The sequence below is a fragment of the Lacerta agilis genome, chromosome 10 (genome assembly GCF_009819535.1).
Source record: "Lacerta agilis isolate rLacAgi1 chromosome 10, rLacAgi1.pri, whole genome shotgun sequence".
In the NCBI taxonomy this organism is placed as follows: domain Eukaryota; kingdom Metazoa; phylum Chordata; class Lepidosauria; order Squamata; family Lacertidae; genus Lacerta; species Lacerta agilis.
The window spans coordinates 65,046,430-65,064,417 of NC_046321.1; the positions used below are offsets into that span (position 1 = coordinate 65,046,430).

At 44.6% G+C, this 17,988-nt stretch overlaps 1 protein-coding gene across 1 annotated transcript; it reads right to left on the reverse strand.

The window, feature by feature from the left end:
- Positions 1 to 1,282: 1,282 nt before the first annotated feature.
- LOC117054230 (EKC/KEOPS complex subunit LAGE3-like) lies at positions 1,283 to 2,788 on the reverse strand. The gene is made up of 2 exons (XM_033162852.1): positions 2,602 to 2,788; positions 1,283 to 1,457 (listed from the first exon to the last, which is right to left on the reverse strand). Exons 1-2 carry the CDS (start codon positions 2,757 to 2,759, stop codon positions 1,346 to 1,348), a joined length of 270 nt encoding a protein of 89 aa, XP_033018743.1. The 5' UTR covers positions 2,760 to 2,788; the 3' UTR covers positions 1,283 to 1,345.
- Between the last annotated feature and the right edge of the window lie 15,200 nt (positions 2,789 to 17,988).

Here is a 17,988-nt window from a genome sequence, read left to right on the forward strand (position 1 = left end):
CAGGGACCGCTTATTATTGCATGCGCTCGGAGTAGTCCGTAGTAGAAATCCCTAGTCCGCCCCCTTCCTCCGCTATCTGCATCTTGAATGCGGATCCAGGTCGCAAGCCCTGCCACGTCGGTCTTGCGAGGTGAAAACGCATGTGTGAAAGCAAAACATGTAGCTGCGGTTTAAAGTGCTCCGCCTAACGGGCGGGATAGGCTGGAGCTCCAGAACTGTTACATATTAAATGCAAAAAAACATTTCAGGAGGAACCCTAGTTAACGACAGTTCTAACATTCTACAAATCGACATGTGCAAACCTTCCAGGACGAAGAAGTCTCTTTCGAGTGCAAAATACCGTAGCAGGTGAAAACTTGCAGAACAAGGATTCAAGTTTTTTGGATGCGAGGTTGTATGTAGCCTTGCACGGCCTGGGTGGAGACAGGTAGATCAGTGTTTTTCAACCTTTTTTGGGCAAAGGCACACTTGTTTCATGAAAAAAATCACGAGGAACACCACCATTAGAAAATGTTAAAAAAATTAACTCTGTGCCTATATTGACTATATATAAAGTAATTATCTTGAATTTTTCAATTTTCCCCACGGCACACCAGGCAACATCTCGCGGCACACTAGTGTGCCGCAGAACAGTGGTTGAAAAACACTGAGGTAGATAATATGCTTTTTTTTACCCTGGGGATCTCCGAAGTCTTAAAAATAAGTAAGTATATAAATAATAGTGCATTTTAAAAATACATAGGGAAAATGATTATTTTAAGTATTTAACTATTAAGTATAATGGTGAGCGATTGTGAATATGCTGATCGAGGCCCCCTTTGGAATCGGAGGCCCAGGCCAGGTGGTGCATATGACCCTCCTCTATTTGGGCCTGGCTCTGATCAGTGAGAGGGCTAAAACCTCCCATTATCCCTGACCCTCGGCCATGCGGGATGGGGCTGAAGAGAACTGGAGTCCAGCAACACCTGGAGAAACACTATAATTAAGATTTTGCTTGTGTTTGTGTAACTGATTACTCAATATGGTGAGCCGGCTCAAATATATTTAATCAGTTAACACATGTAGACAATAAAGTAAAGTACAATGGATAATTTATTAGAGCACCAGATTCCATGTACTTTATCTTATATCAAAGCAGTCCCAGGCTTGTCTGCTTCTCAGCACCCAAAATCTACCAAAGTCCAAGAGTGTCCGAGAACAAAGAGTTCCCCGCTGGCTCCAGAACACAAAGCAACATCTTGGCTCTAAGGATGGCATGTTCAGGGCCGCCTCGGATATCAGTAGCCCAGGGGCAAGTCCAGAGTCCAGCCAAGACTGTTGGGAAGCTTCCTGTTGCAACCATCTATCAAGCCACAGGGGGCCCAAACAGGTCCATAGTTTCCACCACCAAGGAGAGATGCTCCAGGAAGGAGCTGATGGACACATGCAGAATCCGGGCTTCATCTGCTCTCCATTGACTGCAAAAAAATAATATATGTATATATTTTGTGTAGACTGAAACATAAAACATCAACACTTGCACTACACTTAAAAGTCCTATGAACATGCCACTCCTGCCAATATCCTCATTCTATTCCAGTCCACAGACACAGGGCACCTGGTCCAATACATTTTGATGACAGAAAATATACTGTTTCCTTTAATTAATTTATTCTTATCATAGCACCACCTGAATGTAAAGGACTCAACAGAGAGGATGGGAGGAATTCTTATTATCCTCCTTCCCTATATAGTATCATCAGCATGTATAGCACTTTACAGAAAATACGAGGGGATCTGCATCCCACCAACTTTAATTCACTAGCAGTGGGCACACACACACCCCCTTGGGGAAGGGCCCCAGCTCAGTGGGAGAGCAGCCACTTTGCATGCAGATGGTCAGTCCCTGGTAGGTCTGGGAACTATGGCTGTCTGTCCCCCTGAAAAACTGCAGATGGTCCTGTTCTAAATGGATGATAGGCAGATTCCTACATCCCCAGGAAGTTGTCCTATATGAGCCTCACAGGTTTGCAGAAACACACTGATCCAAATGCAGGTCTTGCTCAGCACACCACTTTATTTTACTTGCACCCCACTCTTCCTCCAAGTTATGCTCAAAACAACCCTGCAGGGTAGGTCAGGCCAAGAAGCAGACTCATTCAAAAGGGTTCAGCTCCAAGGGCCTTCTGGTTGTCCCTTCCTGTGAGAAATGAGGTTACAGAGAACCTGGTGGAGGGCCTCCACGGTGGTGGCACCCGCCCTGTGGAACGTCCTCCCATCAGATGTCAAGGAGATAAATAACTATACAACTTTTAGAAGACATCTAAAAGCAGCCATGTATAGGGAAGTTTTAAATGTTTTATATTTTTATACCGGGTACCTATTGGAAGCTGCCCAGAGTGGCTGAGGCAACCTGGTCAGATGGGCAGGGAACAAATAATAAAATTGTTGTTGTTGTTCAAACCCTGGTTCAAGTCCAACATGCCATCCATTACGGTGCCACCTTGTCTCTTGTGCAGGAGACCTTCCAGCAGGCTGCACCCAGGACTCAGAGCCCACCATCTGCCCCGAATGCCACCACACCTTGCCTCTTGTAGAAGGGGGTGCCAGGACAATACTCACACATGCAAGATGTCCTCCGTCACACCCAGTTCCTTGCTGATCCCTTTTTTGCGGGGCTCAGGGTCAGGGGCCAGGGAGCCCAGCGCAATCTCGGCCAATGATGATGATGGGAAAGGGATCCTCAGCTCACAGGTGTTGGGGGTAGCGATAAGGAGCATAAAATGTACAAGAATGTTTGTATATTTAGGTTACTGCCTAAACAAACAATGCAAAATTAAGAGGCAGTCCTATATATATAAAAGAAGTAAGTTTTTTGTTCCCTGTGGCAAGGAGTGCTAGGATGGGAAGCATCCATGTAATCCACCTTGTCTTAGACACACACCAGTGACCTTGCTTCATTTAGCTCTTAAGGGAGAGAGAGAGAGAGAGAGAGTTTGCGTTGGAAGTAAGCAGGGACACCGCAGGGGCTTGAACCCCGTCCTGGAAACCAGGAGCACCGACCACCAGTGTCTTTTGCTTTGTTTTGGCCAATGCAACAAGGTGAAAAGCAAAACCTGAGAGAACACTCTGAATACAGAATGTTCTCTCAGGAAAAAAGAAAACCCTTAAGAGTTATGAAGTTGCAGACAGAAAACAATCAAGGTTTTATTCACCTAGATGTGTTTAAGTCACCGAGTGCATATAGAGCATTTAGAGATTACTTGTTAGTTAGTTATTAGTGCCTATTGCCACCTCTGATAATTCAAAAGTTTTTTTAAATAAAAGCTACAATTGCAGTTGAAGGTAACCCAATGAGAGGAAGCAGTTTGCTACACCACGTTTTTAAATATATTGCCTTAGGAACAGAAGTACTGGCGAGGATTCAAATTTTAGTATTTGTTGGAAACCCAGCAACTCTCAAACCTATCATGAAAGTTTTCACCAAAAAGCCAATTTGGGTCAAATGAAATTTCCAATAAAGTCTCAGCATTTATGGATCATGTTCCCTGCATTAAGCAGACATACCTGTCTGTACCCCAGGCAAAGAAAATTGGGAGCTACATGCCTCCTTTATCTACAGGATTTAAGGGTACAGACCTCTGTTCCAAAATGTTTCACAAATGTGGCTTATTATGATTTTGTGTGGACCCGCTCTGGTCATTAGTGGAACAATCAGCTACCCCCTTATGTATGAGTCAAAATGGCCAGAGAGTAGGGATTCATAAGATTTCAAATATTTTGTCAGTCATTTCAGCCTTACCATTAGCAGACAAAATTTTCTGCCCTTTATGTACAGGGGAAAATGGTCAAGACTCATCCTTCCTAATTCTGAATGTTTGTGCTTAAACGTTTGCTGGACTTTTTTTCCTTAAAAATGGCCGGCAAAATGGTGAAAACCTCTACTCACTCCAAGGCCTCTACCAGGCCGCCTCTAACCATTGCCATCAGTAGACTCACCCTCAAAATGCCTTATTTGCTTTTTCACACTGAAATCAGCAAGGCAGCTGTTGCAGACAAAGGAAGCAGTCTGATGCATCAGCTTTTAAAATCGGTATTCTAAATACCTAAATAACCTTAGGAACAGAATTACTAGCAAGGATCCAAAATGCTGGCATGTTTGGAACCTTCTGGATTTATACACATCTGAAAGAACAAAAACTCAACAATATTTTGGTGACCCTCTTCTAGAGAAGGAGCTTATCTCTAGTCCCCAAGAAGCTATCACAAAATGGCTGCAAAGCATTTTTGTCAACAAGGCAACCTGAGCTAACATGGAATTAAATGGAACTATGTTGTCTTCTGCCCCTCTGCTTTGCTCTTTGTCACATGCACAGCTTTCTTCCCCCCTGGATCCCCCTACCCCAGGGGCGTCGCAGGGGAGGGGCGGGGGGGCCCCGGGCAGCGCCCCTGCTGGGGTGACACACCGGGGGGCGGCCCCGCCCACTGGGCTTTTTTTTTATACTTTTTTTCCTTTTTTTACTTTTTTAAGGCTATTTTTTACTTTTTTAAGGCTATTTTCGGCACTGCCGAGGTGGAGCCGCAGGGGCGGCCAGCGAGGAGGGTTGTCACCCCTCTTCACTGGCCGCCCCTGCGGCTCCGCCCCAGCAGCGCCGAAAATAGCCCCCCCTTCCAGCGGCGCAGCTCGGCATAGAGGCAAGGGGCGGGCCAGCCAGGTGGGGTGCCACCCCCTCCTGGCTGGCCCACCCCTTGCCTCTTTGTCGAGCTCCGCTGCTGGCTGGCTTGCGGAGCCGGGGCATGGAGAGGGGCCGTCCCTCTCCCTGCCCCAACTTGCGCTCCGCCAAGGGAGCCCGGGCGGCGGATTCGGGAGTCTTTGCAGCCCGCATAGACTCCCGAATCCGCCTCCCAGCACCCCTTCGTGCCGCGGCTGCTCACGCAGGCACGAGCAGCCGCAGCATGAAGGGGTGCCGCCGCCGGGCGGAGGCTTCGGGAGTCTCCCGAATCCGCCGCCCGGCACCCCCGGGGGCGGGGCGTCACGTGCGTCATGACGTCATGGCGCACGCACGCACCACAATGCCCCGCCCCCCAGGGGTGCCTCTTGGCTTCCCGCCCCCAGCAGCCAAGGGGCTAAGAACGCCCCTGCCCTACCCTTCTCACTTCTAAGTCTTACCTGTGTTAAAATCTTACCAGTCTTGGTTTTTCCAACTTCTGGAGCAAGGTTATGAAGTGAGTGGTCGCAGACCAGATCCAGGTGCTCTTTTCTGGATCCATTTCAATCAGGTTTTAGGCCAGGTTTTGGCACAGAAACTGCCTTGGTCGCCCTGTACGGTGACCTCTGTCGAGAGACAAGGGAAGCCGCTCAGCGACCCGGAGTGCCTTCCATCAGCTTTGGCTGGTGCCCCTATCTGGATACGCCCCTCTCTGGACAGGGATCACCTGACTACTGTTGTCTATGCTCTCGTAACCCGTTATTGGGTTGTTCTTTTTGCTTTTATTTTGTGTATTTGATATTTTATATGAACCACCCTTAGACCTTCGGGTATAAGGCGCTATAGAAATTAAATAAATAATAACAGTAATAATGATAATAATAATAACTTTAGCAACAGAAACGGCAGCCTTCTTTTTATGAAATGGCTTCTCTAGTTACCTTTTAAAAGAAAAGCCTTCTATTTTCTGCAATTATTCTTCAATCTGCTTGAAGCAGACTTCATATCCACCTACCCTTTCTTTCCTCTGCTCCTTCGTACATCCAAAAACTTGTTGGTTGAAAGGTAAATAAACTTGATTTCGCCCCTCACGTTCTTTCATTTGCCTTAGTTTTCCCTTGGCTTTTCTAGTCATCAGGTGTATCTGCTTTTCTTGATTCTCTTTAAAATCTTCATCTTGGTATTTTTATGAGTTTTCAGTTTAAATTTGGCTAAGCTTTCTTTTGGGGGCTTTCTCAAAGTCCATCATATGTCCACAATCTACAGTCCCTGTTTTATTATGATTAATTCTTTGTTGGACTTCTATTTTATTTCTGTTTCCTTTTAATTTAAAATGTATTGCCTCTCCTAACACTTTTTAGGGAGTTACTGAATTAAGCTATCTATCTATCTCTCTATCTATCTACAAGCAACACTTACAATTGCCAACTGTGGAGATCACAAGTGAAATTTTGTTGTATCTCTTTTTAAAGTTGTAAATAACAGCTTCAGCTCTGACCAGTTAGAGGACTAAAACCAGTATTACAGCCAGGGACAGTCTCACTCACTAGACTCTGGCTCGCTCCTTCCACCACCTGTTGTCATAATGACACATAAAAAAGTCCCTTGGCGCATTGATACAGTGGATACAAATGTGTTTGTTTTCAACATAGGATCATTGCGCATGGGTGAGAAATTAGTACCGGCACCACTCCCTAATAACAGGGTTGTTGCGATGCCAACTTGAATAAAATATGGGGGCGGGGGGGCCAGTAAGCCCTGCCCTACATAGTCACATGACACGGCACACACCATTAAATGGCAATGCCCATCAACGTTGGGGGTGAGTTTCCCGGCCCCCTCAAATATTTTTATTTGGGGGGGGGGCTTAAGAGGAGTTCGCTCCTAAGCTGGGGTGTGTGTCATTCCTGGATCCATGTCTTTCCTTGCTTGGCTAGGTGTAGCACCTGCTGTGCCTTTTAATGGCATTTTGCCCATGTATCGCACTGATCTGAGCATTAAAGATTTTGGTAGACACTGCAGCCTGAGTTTGAATCCTTCTTTGAGAGGGAGCCAGGAAACTTTCCTCCACAGTGTGCTTTTTTGGAGGTATTCCTTGTGGGAGGGGCCCCAGGGCCCCAAAATGGATAGCCTATCGCTTTAAGAAAATGCTAAGAAACTGTTAAAATTATCTATCTATCTATGTATCTATCTATCTATGTCTACTATGGATCCGGTCCTTGCAGAGCCAGGCAGAGGCCCGGGCCAGGTAGATAATGTGCCCCCCCCTTTTTACCCTGGGGATCTCTTAAGTCTTATAAATAAGTAAGTATATACATAATAGTGCTTTTTAAAAATACATAGGGAAAAGGATTATTTTAAGTATTTACATTTAAATAATGGTTAGCGATTGTGAATATGCTGACCGAGGCCCCCTTTGGAATCGGAGGCCCAAGCCAAGTGGCCCATATGACACCCCCCCCCCTCTGTTTGGGCCTGGGTGGGGAACGGGGGGGGGAGTTTTTGCGCAGGCAGAAGCGGGTGGGTCAGAGACGGACACTCGAGTCAGAGAGCAAGAAACGGGTTTTGCAAGGGCCTGTTTTTTAATTATTGAATAAACCACAGTAACCCCTGTGGGTCATTGTAATGGATTGCTTTGAAGTCATTTCTGCAGCAGGCAAAGTAAATTTTTGGCCCCCCAATTCCACCCCAACCTGTCCTGCATTTTCCCCCGACCGAAGGTGGCAACCCCCTGCGATCCTTAAACTACTGTACAGCTTCCAGGAGTCTTGGGGGAAGCCGTGGCTGTTCAAAGTGGTACCGGGTATCATACTGCTTTACATGTACAATGCAGATGGAGCATTTTCTTTTAAGCGCTGCTAGTGATACCAAGAAACAGCTGGCAGAGTTCAGTGGTATACCACATGTTTTGCATGTGTAAGTTCCCATGAGCAATCCCCAGGAGCTCAGCTAGGTAGGAAATGCCTGAGACTTGAGAAAGCCGCTGTCACACACGGAACAGACAGCACAAGACTAGATGGATCTGCATATGTTTAACAAAACCCTTATAGAAATAATCCATGGTTCAGAATCAGACCAACCGGAAAAGTTATTTTCAAGCAGCCTCGTAAATAACGTTCACATTATTTTCAGCCCCCTTCCTAACTTTAAAGCTCATACACATGTGAAACTCGTGACTGCCTGGATTGCAGGTCCTGATTAAGAAGAGGAAACCTGTCTATGCCTATATTTGGTTCTGAATCATTTGCAGTGGGGGTAGCAAGAAGCTTTAAAGCAGAAAAACATGAATGATGAATAAACTGCTTTCTAATACATGAAGTATGAGGATAATGTTGTGCATTTTCGCTCTTCAGATAAGATTCCCCTGATTTAAATACTACAGTTTTAAAAGTTGCGAAACCAGCATACCAGTCTTTGTGTGTTATTGCTGAACCTACCAGTAATGGGTTATCGTGTTAAAAGGAAGTGGTAAACAATATCATTTGCCGGAAGCCATGGCAGTGTAACAATTAGTTGTGAATAGAGCGGCATTTTCTCATAATAGAGTATGACATGTCCTCACTTGCAATCCTTGTTCAGATAAAAGTTCATATCAGTATCAGCTGAAATTACCTCTTTCTTCAGAAAACCTTCCAGATTGAATTTATAATGGGAGAGGTATTTCCCAACATAATTGCATATAATTTGAATTAGAGGATTCAGGCTAAAAGCATTATTTTAGTATTATATATAGCTATCGCTCTGGTCAGTGGCCGAAATAAATTGATTCATTCATATACAGCTACAGAGCAGAGGGTTTTGGTGGTCAAACTGAGCCACCAAAAATTGCACACAATTAATAAGATGGCAGCTGTTCAGTTTTCACAATAGAGAAGAAGAGAAGTTGCTGTGCAATCCTGTGTATGTCTACTCAGAAGTAAGCTCCACTGAGTTCAGTTGGACCTACTCCTAGGTGAGTGAATGTAGTGTCTTAAATTGCAATCCTCATCCCACTTGCATTCAGTAGGACTTAAATCTGAGTAGACATGGTTAGGCTTGCACTGTATGTTAAATTTAATACCCTTTAATTACCTTGTACTCGCAGTGAACCTCAGCCATATGATCTATAAAAATATGTTTATGTCACATTGTCAAAGCATCTTTTGGCAGTTGTTTTACAATTCTGTGTGATACACAGTGGTTATTATTATTACAGGCCAATCTGTTTTCATGCCACTATCTTACATTTCTAACAAGGCTGCAGTCCTAACCCCGCTTACCTGAGCCTAGGAGTAAGCCCCATTGAATTCAATCTACCACTGAGCTGTGGCCCTATCTCATAGCTATTTGAGGTGAGGGTGTAATGTATTTCTACTTATCACTGCATCTTCAAAAAATTATAAGGGCTAAGGAGTAAACTACACAAATCCAGAGTGGAGTCCCTAAGATGGTTGGGTGGCACCTTGTATGCCTCCTTCTGCCAACTCCTACAGGCCAAGCTCGTGCCAAACCTATTGCTCTGGTTTTGGGTCTTGTCTGCGCAGCCCAGGACCTCCAAACACACTGCCCAGGCTTGCATCCCAGGGAGATCACTTCAGTGCTGCTAACACAGTGGTTTGGCTTTGCCCCTGGAGGTGCCCCCCATTCAGGCACGTCTTAGCCATTGAGGCTACTGGTGCAAGGCGTCACAGCACCACGGCCTGAGGAGGGCGCCTGCGCCCTCCAGCCCCACCGACAGCACCGCTCTCGCCCACCTCTTCTCGGGCTGCGGACACAGGGAGGCCATTGGCGAGCCTCCCGTTGGTGCTGCAGCCAGGGCTCCCTGGATGGCAGCGCATCTGCCACAGACGGAGGCAGAGGTGGAACACAGCTGACCCACCCCTCCACACCCTCCGGCTGCCCGCTGCGCCTGGCCCTGCCCAGCGGAGTGCAAGGGGCACCAGAGGGATCTTCGCATCAGGGCGAAGCCAGCACAGCCAGTGGATCTTGGGAAGTAGGCAGGGTCTCCTGAAACCAGTTTGAGAACCCACTGAAGAACTCTCAGAGCATTCAGAGGAGGAGGAGGAGCCACCCCTCAGCCAAAATGGTTTCTTGCTCTTTGCTATACCTTCCCTGGGTTCCCCTTAGTGTTGACATTAAAGTGTTGCCTGGCCTTGTCTTTTGGTTACATTTTGGACTTGGGTGAATTCTCTGTGCTTGACCCTGGTCATCCTGGCTCATATTGGTGATTGTTTTGGATATGGGGCTTATGGTCTTCCCAAGGGCACCTGGCGGAGTGTAACGCCCCTTGCCATAGTGCTAACTATTGATGGAGATTCTTAAGTCCTGTTCTCTCCATTTTTATCTTTAAAACACACTATATAGTCCTTCAAATAGAGCCCTATCTGCTGTAAAGGTGAATGCATGGCCATCCCAATAGCTTCACTGCTATTGGAGGTTCCACTGTTAAATACAGGTATACAGTGAGTAACTTCACCATACTGTGGTAATTATCTGCCTCTTTCCTAACAGAAGAGCCACATTCTAGCTATGCTGCCATATGTAGTGATTCATGCTTACAAGAGGTATGCAGAGGTTAACAGTCCCCTTTCCTACCATTTATTCTGTATATATATTTGTGTGTACTGGTTTCTCTACGCAGCCATATAGATTATAATAACTCAGCCAGTTATTCTTATTTATGAAAAAAAAATTGTACTGCTTATAAGCACTAATGAGGACTCCAAAGCTCTCTCTGTATATATGAATCTAAAACATAATAAATAACAGAAATTAAAACTAAAACCTGAAAATCAAAAGATAACAGAGATAAAGCCTCAATCCTAAATTAAAAGCTATGCAGAGCAATTATGTTTTCAGTGCCCACCTAAATGCCAGTCAGAGTTCATGCTAATCTCGCCTCCTTTGAGAACAAATTCCACAGCCAGGGTGCTACCACATAAAAGGCCCTGTCTCATGTCCCCACCAACCAAATATTTTATTTGTTAAGGTTTATAAGATGGCCTTTAAAATGATATCAATTTGCAGGCAGGTTTCTGTGGGAGAAGATGGCCTTTTGGATATCCTAGTCTTGAGCCATTTAGGGTTTCACGCTAAGGGTTATCTCTTTCCACTAGCTCTTCAATCTTTATTGCTCCCATCCGAACTAGGCTAGGCTTTCATCATTTCAAGGAGTAGTTGGGCTTTTACTGTGTGCATTTATTTGTAAGTGATGTGTAACCTGGGTTTGAGGACTGGAAAATATTATTTGAGCGATGTGTGTGGATTGTTCTCTGGTCTCTTTAAAGTTATTCAAATTAATTTAAAACTAAAAATTCTTTCCAGTAGCACCTTAGAGACCAACTGAGTTTGTTCCTGGTATGAGCTTTCGTGTGCATGCACACTTCTTCAGATACGTATCTGAAGAAGTGTGCATGCACACGAAAGCTCATACCAGGAACAAACTCAGTTGGTCTCTAAGGTGCTACTGGAAAGAATTTTTGATTTTGTTTTGACTATGGCAGACCAACACGGCTACCCACCTGTAATTTAAAACTATGCTTCTGAAACTCACAAAACAACAGTACACTTTTTAAAATATTTCAAATAACTTGAGAAAAAAATATGGCACTGCATTGCAATTTTAGTGTGCCATTTTAACTTGGGAAAACATATCATTTGATTGAAGGATTTCTTGGTTGGTCCTATTTATTTTGAAAAGTATCTTCATAGGCTGGGATGTACTTGTAAGAAAGTGGCTCCTAGATTCTTAAATGAGGTGGAGGCAGAAGTATAAACCCTTGGGGAGAGAGAGAGAGATTTTCTTCTTTCAGTTCCCTTTCCATTTCTTATGACTCTTTGTTCTTTTCACAGGCTAGCTCCCCCTGGGGTTGATCAAAGCTCTTTGAATACATACTGACTGAATTAAGGAGATACTTAGGTCTATTTTTCCAGAAGCAGTCTCATTAAGCCCAGTCAGTATGCATCAGAACTTTTATTTCCTCAACTTGGCTTGGAGATTTGGATCAGATTAATTGAGAATGCTCTTTGATATGCACAAAATGGCATAACATTATTTCACAAGCTAAAAACTTTTGAAGAAATACAGCACTGTAGCTCAGTGGTAATGCACATTCAATATGTCCCGGGTTCAATGCTGGGGGTGGGGGGTGAAGAGGTGGGAATAACTCCTGTTAGAAAACCCAGGGAGCTTTTGCTAGTCACTGTTGACAATTCTGAACTAGACCAACCAGCGATCTGACTTGGTCTAAGTGTGAAGAGCGGCAGACTCATAATCTGGGGAACCGGGTTCGCGTCTCCACTCCTCCACATGCAGCTGCTGGGTGACCTTGGGCTAGTCACACTTCTCTGAAGTCTCTCAGCCCCACTCACCTCCCAGAGTGTTTGTTGTGGGGGAGGAAGGGAAAGGAGAATGTTAGCCGCTTTGAGACTCCTTCGGGTAGTGAAAAGCGGGATATCAAATCCAAACTCTTCTTCTTCTTCAGGGGCAGATTTATAGCTGTGCGCAGGGTGCACATGGAGCTAAGCTGAGGGGGTGCTCTCTCAAAGCCGGTAAGTGAGGTGCTGGGCTTTGGGAAGGAGGCATGAAGCTCCGACAGGGTCCCAGAGACTTCCAGCCTCCTTCCCAAAGCCTAGTTAGCGCTTTCCCGGCGTGAGCAAGGAGGTGGGAAGACTCTAGGACCCTGCCCAGAGCCTCATGCCTCCTTCCCAAAGCCCAGCGCCTTGCTCACCCACCTTTGGGAAGGCAGCACAAGGGCTTGGAGGGGCGTTAAATGTTGGCCTTGCACAGGGCGCCATAGTACCAATGTCCACCATTGAAGGTAACTTCCTCTGTTCCTGCACCTGCAACTGTGGAACCGTGACCAGCTGGGCTACTCTACACTCTCTCTTTAAAAATATAAAGTACTGACAGAGGCAAGGAGAGCATAGAACTGTAGGTTTGGAAGGGACCCCCAAGGGTCATCTAGCCCAAGCCCTGCAAATTAGTTAAGAATAAATTAGTAAAGAATTAAGAATGCTATAGGGAACAGAAGCGAAATCTGCAGTCGTTTGTGTCAATGCATAAATACAGGCTGAAGCATGCGTGTAGCATTTCTGGCCCTTAAAATAGATTCTTTGGGGAGCATGATTTGGAAGCAAAAGAAGATAATGCGGTACACAAGACCCAGGATGTCACTTCACGACGCCAGATCATCTGTTTAGGATAACCCCGGCATTAAAGTAACGCTGTTAAGTTTAGAGCTTTCATATTGTACCAGATGCTAAGGATATATTTAAAATCCTGCCGTGCCATAAGGACATGGTCAGAATTGCCGTTGAGTTGTATTCGGTGGTGCTCATTTTGAACACTGTAATCAGGTCTTAAAGATAGCTTTCTGCGTTCCACCCACGCTTAAACCACAGAAGAAGAGCTGAGGAAGGACGCACGTTGCAGTTTGCAAGTAGGGAGACCAATAAAAGCTGCGAGAAAGGAACTTTTAAAAGTTGGAATGCAACAGAAAATGGAAACTAATTTCAGTAGAAGTGTTTTTAAGCTTGGCGTTTTAATATGTTCTTCTTTGTCAACTGCTTTGTGGGGAACCTAGCTAGGACCAGAAAATGGTATTACCACCCCACCCAGAAATTTTAACACTTGGGCTGCAAAATGCTATGCAGATATACCCGGGAATACAGTGGACTTATTTCTGAATAACTGCATAGGAGTGCATTGTTAATGCATTTGATGCAGTGGATTGTAAACCACAAATGCATATGTCACAATCTTTTTTGTGTGTGGTGTTTGAACTGTTTAAGGGGCCAGAAGAAAACCTGCAAACAAGGATCATCTTAAAAACACACACACCTTCCTGTTGCCTGTGAAGTGGTTAACAAAGTTGAAAAGGAACTTCTTTTTTTTGTAAACCCAAAGAAACCTATGTGTAATGTCCTTGTTGTGAAAACCAATTATTATAAACCTCCCAGCCAACTGCAAGGCCTGACTTTTGCATCCACTCTTGCCAAATGTGTAATTTTGCACCACTGGAAAAAGCAAGCTTTCTTCACACCATGAGGTCTAAGCGCTGGAGAGGTTAGAGCAGCCAGGCTGGCAATATTTGAGCTTTGGGAGACAAGGAAACCAAACCACGGCTGGGCTCCAGGTCAGGATGTGGCACTGACGGTCAGCTCCCTCCTCCTCCTTAGTGTTGCCATTGTAGGAACTCAGCAGGCAGCAGGATGGGAGCCAAACAAGAATTAGTTGGTTCTGCCTGTCATTGGCTCCAACCTTGCCTACTATTGGCATCTCTCCCAATCTGCCCAACCATGCCAATGGGCACCAGCCGCCATGGGTTCCTAGGCAAGGACAGCCTTTGGTCTTTCAAATTTCAGTGGCGAGGCCAAAATTCAGCATGCTCACCTCTCTCCTTCTGTTCTGTTCTGTTCAATTCTCTGTGTCATAGTTGCAACACCCAGCAGCTGCCCTAAACCTGCCTCTGTTCTGTCTCTCAGTAAATGCTTTGTTTTCATGTATTAAGGGGGGAAATTGAGGGGAGGGGAGGATAGGGAATAGTTTTTTTCTGTATAAAATGGGGAAAAAACATGTTAATAACAATTCAATCAAAATGAAGGTAGCTATTCTATTGTACCCTCATTGGGAATAAGCCCTATTAAAATTGTTGGGACTAACCTCATAGTAATGACTTAGATCATTGGTCCATGCATCTAATGAGTGGCTGTGGCTCTGCAAGGTTTCAGACCAGAGTCTCTTCCAGCCCTACTTGGCAATTAGGGGGATTGAACCTGGAACTTTTTTCTACATGCAAAATAGATGCTGTTGTATTGAGCTTTGGCCTGTCCTGATTAACATGGATGTGATAAGCCTGCACATACTTTACAAAAAATGATTTGAGTACAAAAATATTGGAAGACATGATGTTTCAAAGCAATTAAAATAGATAATGCTCATATCAATGTGCTGAATATTTCTTACTAGCCTGTATATGTTTAAAAATGCATATATTTTTAAATAAAACCTAAACATTAGTAGAATAGTGCAATAGTCTGCATCAAGTAGCACTTGCTGTTGTTGTTTCTATGTTGTTCAGTCGTTCAGTCGTGTCCGACTCTTCGTGACCCCATGGACCAGAGCACGCCAAGCACGTCTATCCTTCACTGCCTCTCACAGTTTGGCCAAACTCATGTTAGTAGCTTCGAGAACACTGTCCAACCATCTCATCCTCTGTAGTCCCCTTCTCCTTGTGCCCTCCATCTTTCCCAACATCAGGGTCTTTTCCAGGGAGTCTTCCCTTTTCATGAGGTGGCCAAAGTACTGGAGCCTCAACTTCAGGATCTGTCCTTCCAGTGAGCACTCAGGGCTGATTTCTTTAAGAATGGATAGGTTTGATCTTCTTGCAGTCCATGGGACTCTCAAGAGTCTCCTCCAGCACCATAATTCAAAAGCATCAATTCTTCGGCGATCAGCCTTCTTTATGGTCCAGCTCTCACTTCCGTACATTACTACTATACACCCATCCAAAAAGTGGTTTCTGTTTTCACATCTCAGATTACAATTCCAGTGATCCCATATAATCTGATCAAAATCAGTTGCATTTGGGGTAATAGAAATAGATCTGTAATGTTTTTTATTCTGAAATAGATGGGTGAAATGCACATCAAATAGGTTTCCACAGACACACTGACCTTTAAAAGCTAGTATCAGGCTTATTTCTTATTCAATGCTAATTCAGAAGAGAATAGGATAGATTGCCCAGTAATGGGCAAAAATGTACATCCAGCAACTTAGCAAGCAATCAAGGCTACCGTAATTTGCTATGATTGATGGCTTATACTCAGGAGATGCTTATAAAAGGCTAATGGAGACAATGAATTACCAGTACTTCTCAACCTTCAAAGGGTGGTCCCTCAGAGCAACATCCGAGGTCACTAGTAGGTCAATATGTAGGACAGGCTAGTAGAGAGGCGGTTCTGTTATTTATAAAAATATATGAATACCACAGTTTCATTAAAAACACACACGCAAAAAACCCATAAAAAATTAAAACTGATCACCAGCAGACTATAACATTTCTTGAATATACACTCATACCCTATCACAAATGACGTTATCATTATTCATCAACAAACTAAAACTTAACTTTCCAGCTTCCTATACTTCATTGGCTTCTGCAGTTTGACCACCGAAGTGTAAGACTCTGAGCCTGAGGGATTTCTAAATTCCCACCTCTACAACCCCTCCTAAGTTTTGTGTCTCAGAGTGTGAGAGTCAAGCCCTTACAGTTGTATGGGGTTTTTTTTTTTTGTCTAAAGGTCACAACTGTGGGTGACTGTGACTCTGCTTCAGGAGGCATGTAAAACTGTCACCTTAGATAAAAGGTACACTAGGTCCAGTTGCGGACGACTCTGGGGTTGCGGCGCTCATCTCACTTTACTGGCCGAGGGAGCCGGTGTACAGCTTCTGGGTCATGTGGCCAGCATGACTAAGCCGCTTCTGGCGAAACCAGAGCAACGCACGGAAACGCCGTTTACCTTCCCGATGGAGCAGTACCTTTTTATCTACTTGCACTTTGATGTGCTTTCAAACTGCTAGGTTTGCAGGAGCAGGGATTCGAACCGCCAACCTTCTGATCAGCAAGCCCTAGGCTCTGTGGTTTAACCCACAGCACCACACCGCGTAGGGTGGAAAACTGCCACCCTACATAAGAGACACCTAAAAACATGCCTGCTCTCTCGCCCCCTCTGTGCAAATGCATACAACCACACTACAGACAATATGCTTGTTGTGTACGTTGTTGTTCAGTCCAAAGTCAGATTACAAAAAAATTCAGGCTGAGGAATTCTTCCTGCATTGTGGGATCAGTTGTGATGTCAGTGTTGTGGGGAGATAGTTATGAAAAGGTGGGAGAAAATGGGAAAGAATGTGAGATTTGCAGGACTAGCAAATGGGCATGGGTGAGGGAAATGTTCCCCATCAATCTGTATGTTCACATTAGAGTTCACCCGGCACCGATTGCACTGCCTCTGCTAATTTTTAAAGCCACATTCACATGATGGTAGCCACAATCCATCTTGATCCTGTAGTTTCCTAACAAACACTGTTTGGTGTATTTTTGCTCAAATCGACTTCAGTCTGATTAGAAAACTGAACGCAGAGTAAGTGGCAATGTGAACATACCCTAACAGCTGTTGCGCGGGCGCAGATGACAGCTTTAATGAATAGGAGTTGCAGAGAGGATGTAGGATCAGGGAAACCAAAAAGGTCATCTTTGTCAGGTGAAGACATCCCTGCCCCCGCTCTGATGTGAAGAACTCAATGCAAATTTGGCTTGAAATGCAGAAGGAGGAAATGACCTCGCTGTGTTTCAAGCTAGTAAGGTGAACAAACCCCAAACCAGGAAGGAACATAGATAAGGAGATATTCTGCTGAATGTTAGGGAACTCTTAAAACACTAATGACTAGGGCATGAGTGTTACAAAATAGGTACTGCATTTTCAAATAGCAGAAGTCAATAAATAACATAGACACATAATTTGTGTCCAAGAAACTGAGTAGAGTGTTTGTGTCTCCCCTTTCCCTCTGGTGTCCCCTGTACCCCCTAAGATTTGGGGCAGATTTGGGTCATCTGGGGAAGCCTGGAGACTGCCTTCCCCCTCTTCTTTGGTGTGATCAGAAATACTGTACCTTCCAATCACACACTTTGGAGTCCAAGGCATTATAACCAGGACAGTGAATACTTGTCTAGTTGGGTTTAATGACTGCTTAATGAGATTATTCCCTCGCCTCCTTAAAATCTGTTTAAAGTATTGCAAATATATAAAGAGGAGATATTTTGCTGGAACAAAGTGATCACCTTACTGCATCTTTTGGTTCTGTCAAGGTGAATTTTATTTAAACGTCTCCTCCAGTCCCCTAGTTTTGGTACATGAACATATAGGAAAATAATTGTGGTTGTATAATTTGCTAAATGCGAACTTCATTCTTTCCAGTTAAGGAAAGCTTTCTGTGTCATGTGCTGTGATTTCAAGTGTAGCAGAAGGCATAAACTCATCTTAGGTCATGTGATTTGAATTTTTTTTAGGCACCCTGAACAGCATGCTGCATAGTTCCCAGTCCCCTTGAGAGACACAACTTGTACCAATGCGCTGCAGGCTCTCTCTCTCTCTCTCTGTGCCTCCTTTTGCATGAATAATTTCCTTTTCATCTGGGTCATCTCCAGAACAGTCCACTGAAACAGTTAAATTACATGACTGCGCCACTGTGCCTTCTCCCTATGCTTAGGGATGAGATGAAATACTATCTGTATTTGCTGCCATGGATGACGAACCA

Bases quoted from the DNA above. Each gene is read 5' to 3' on its own strand.
- LOC117054230 (XM_033162852.1), bottom strand. From the start codon at position 2,759: ATGCTCCTTATCGCTACCCCCAACACCTGTGAGCTGAGGATCCCTTTC. The intron at 1,458-2,601 runs GTGAGTATTGTC...ATTTTTTTGCAG, and splicing joins ACGGAGGACATCTTGCATGT to TCAATGGAGAGCAGATGAAG.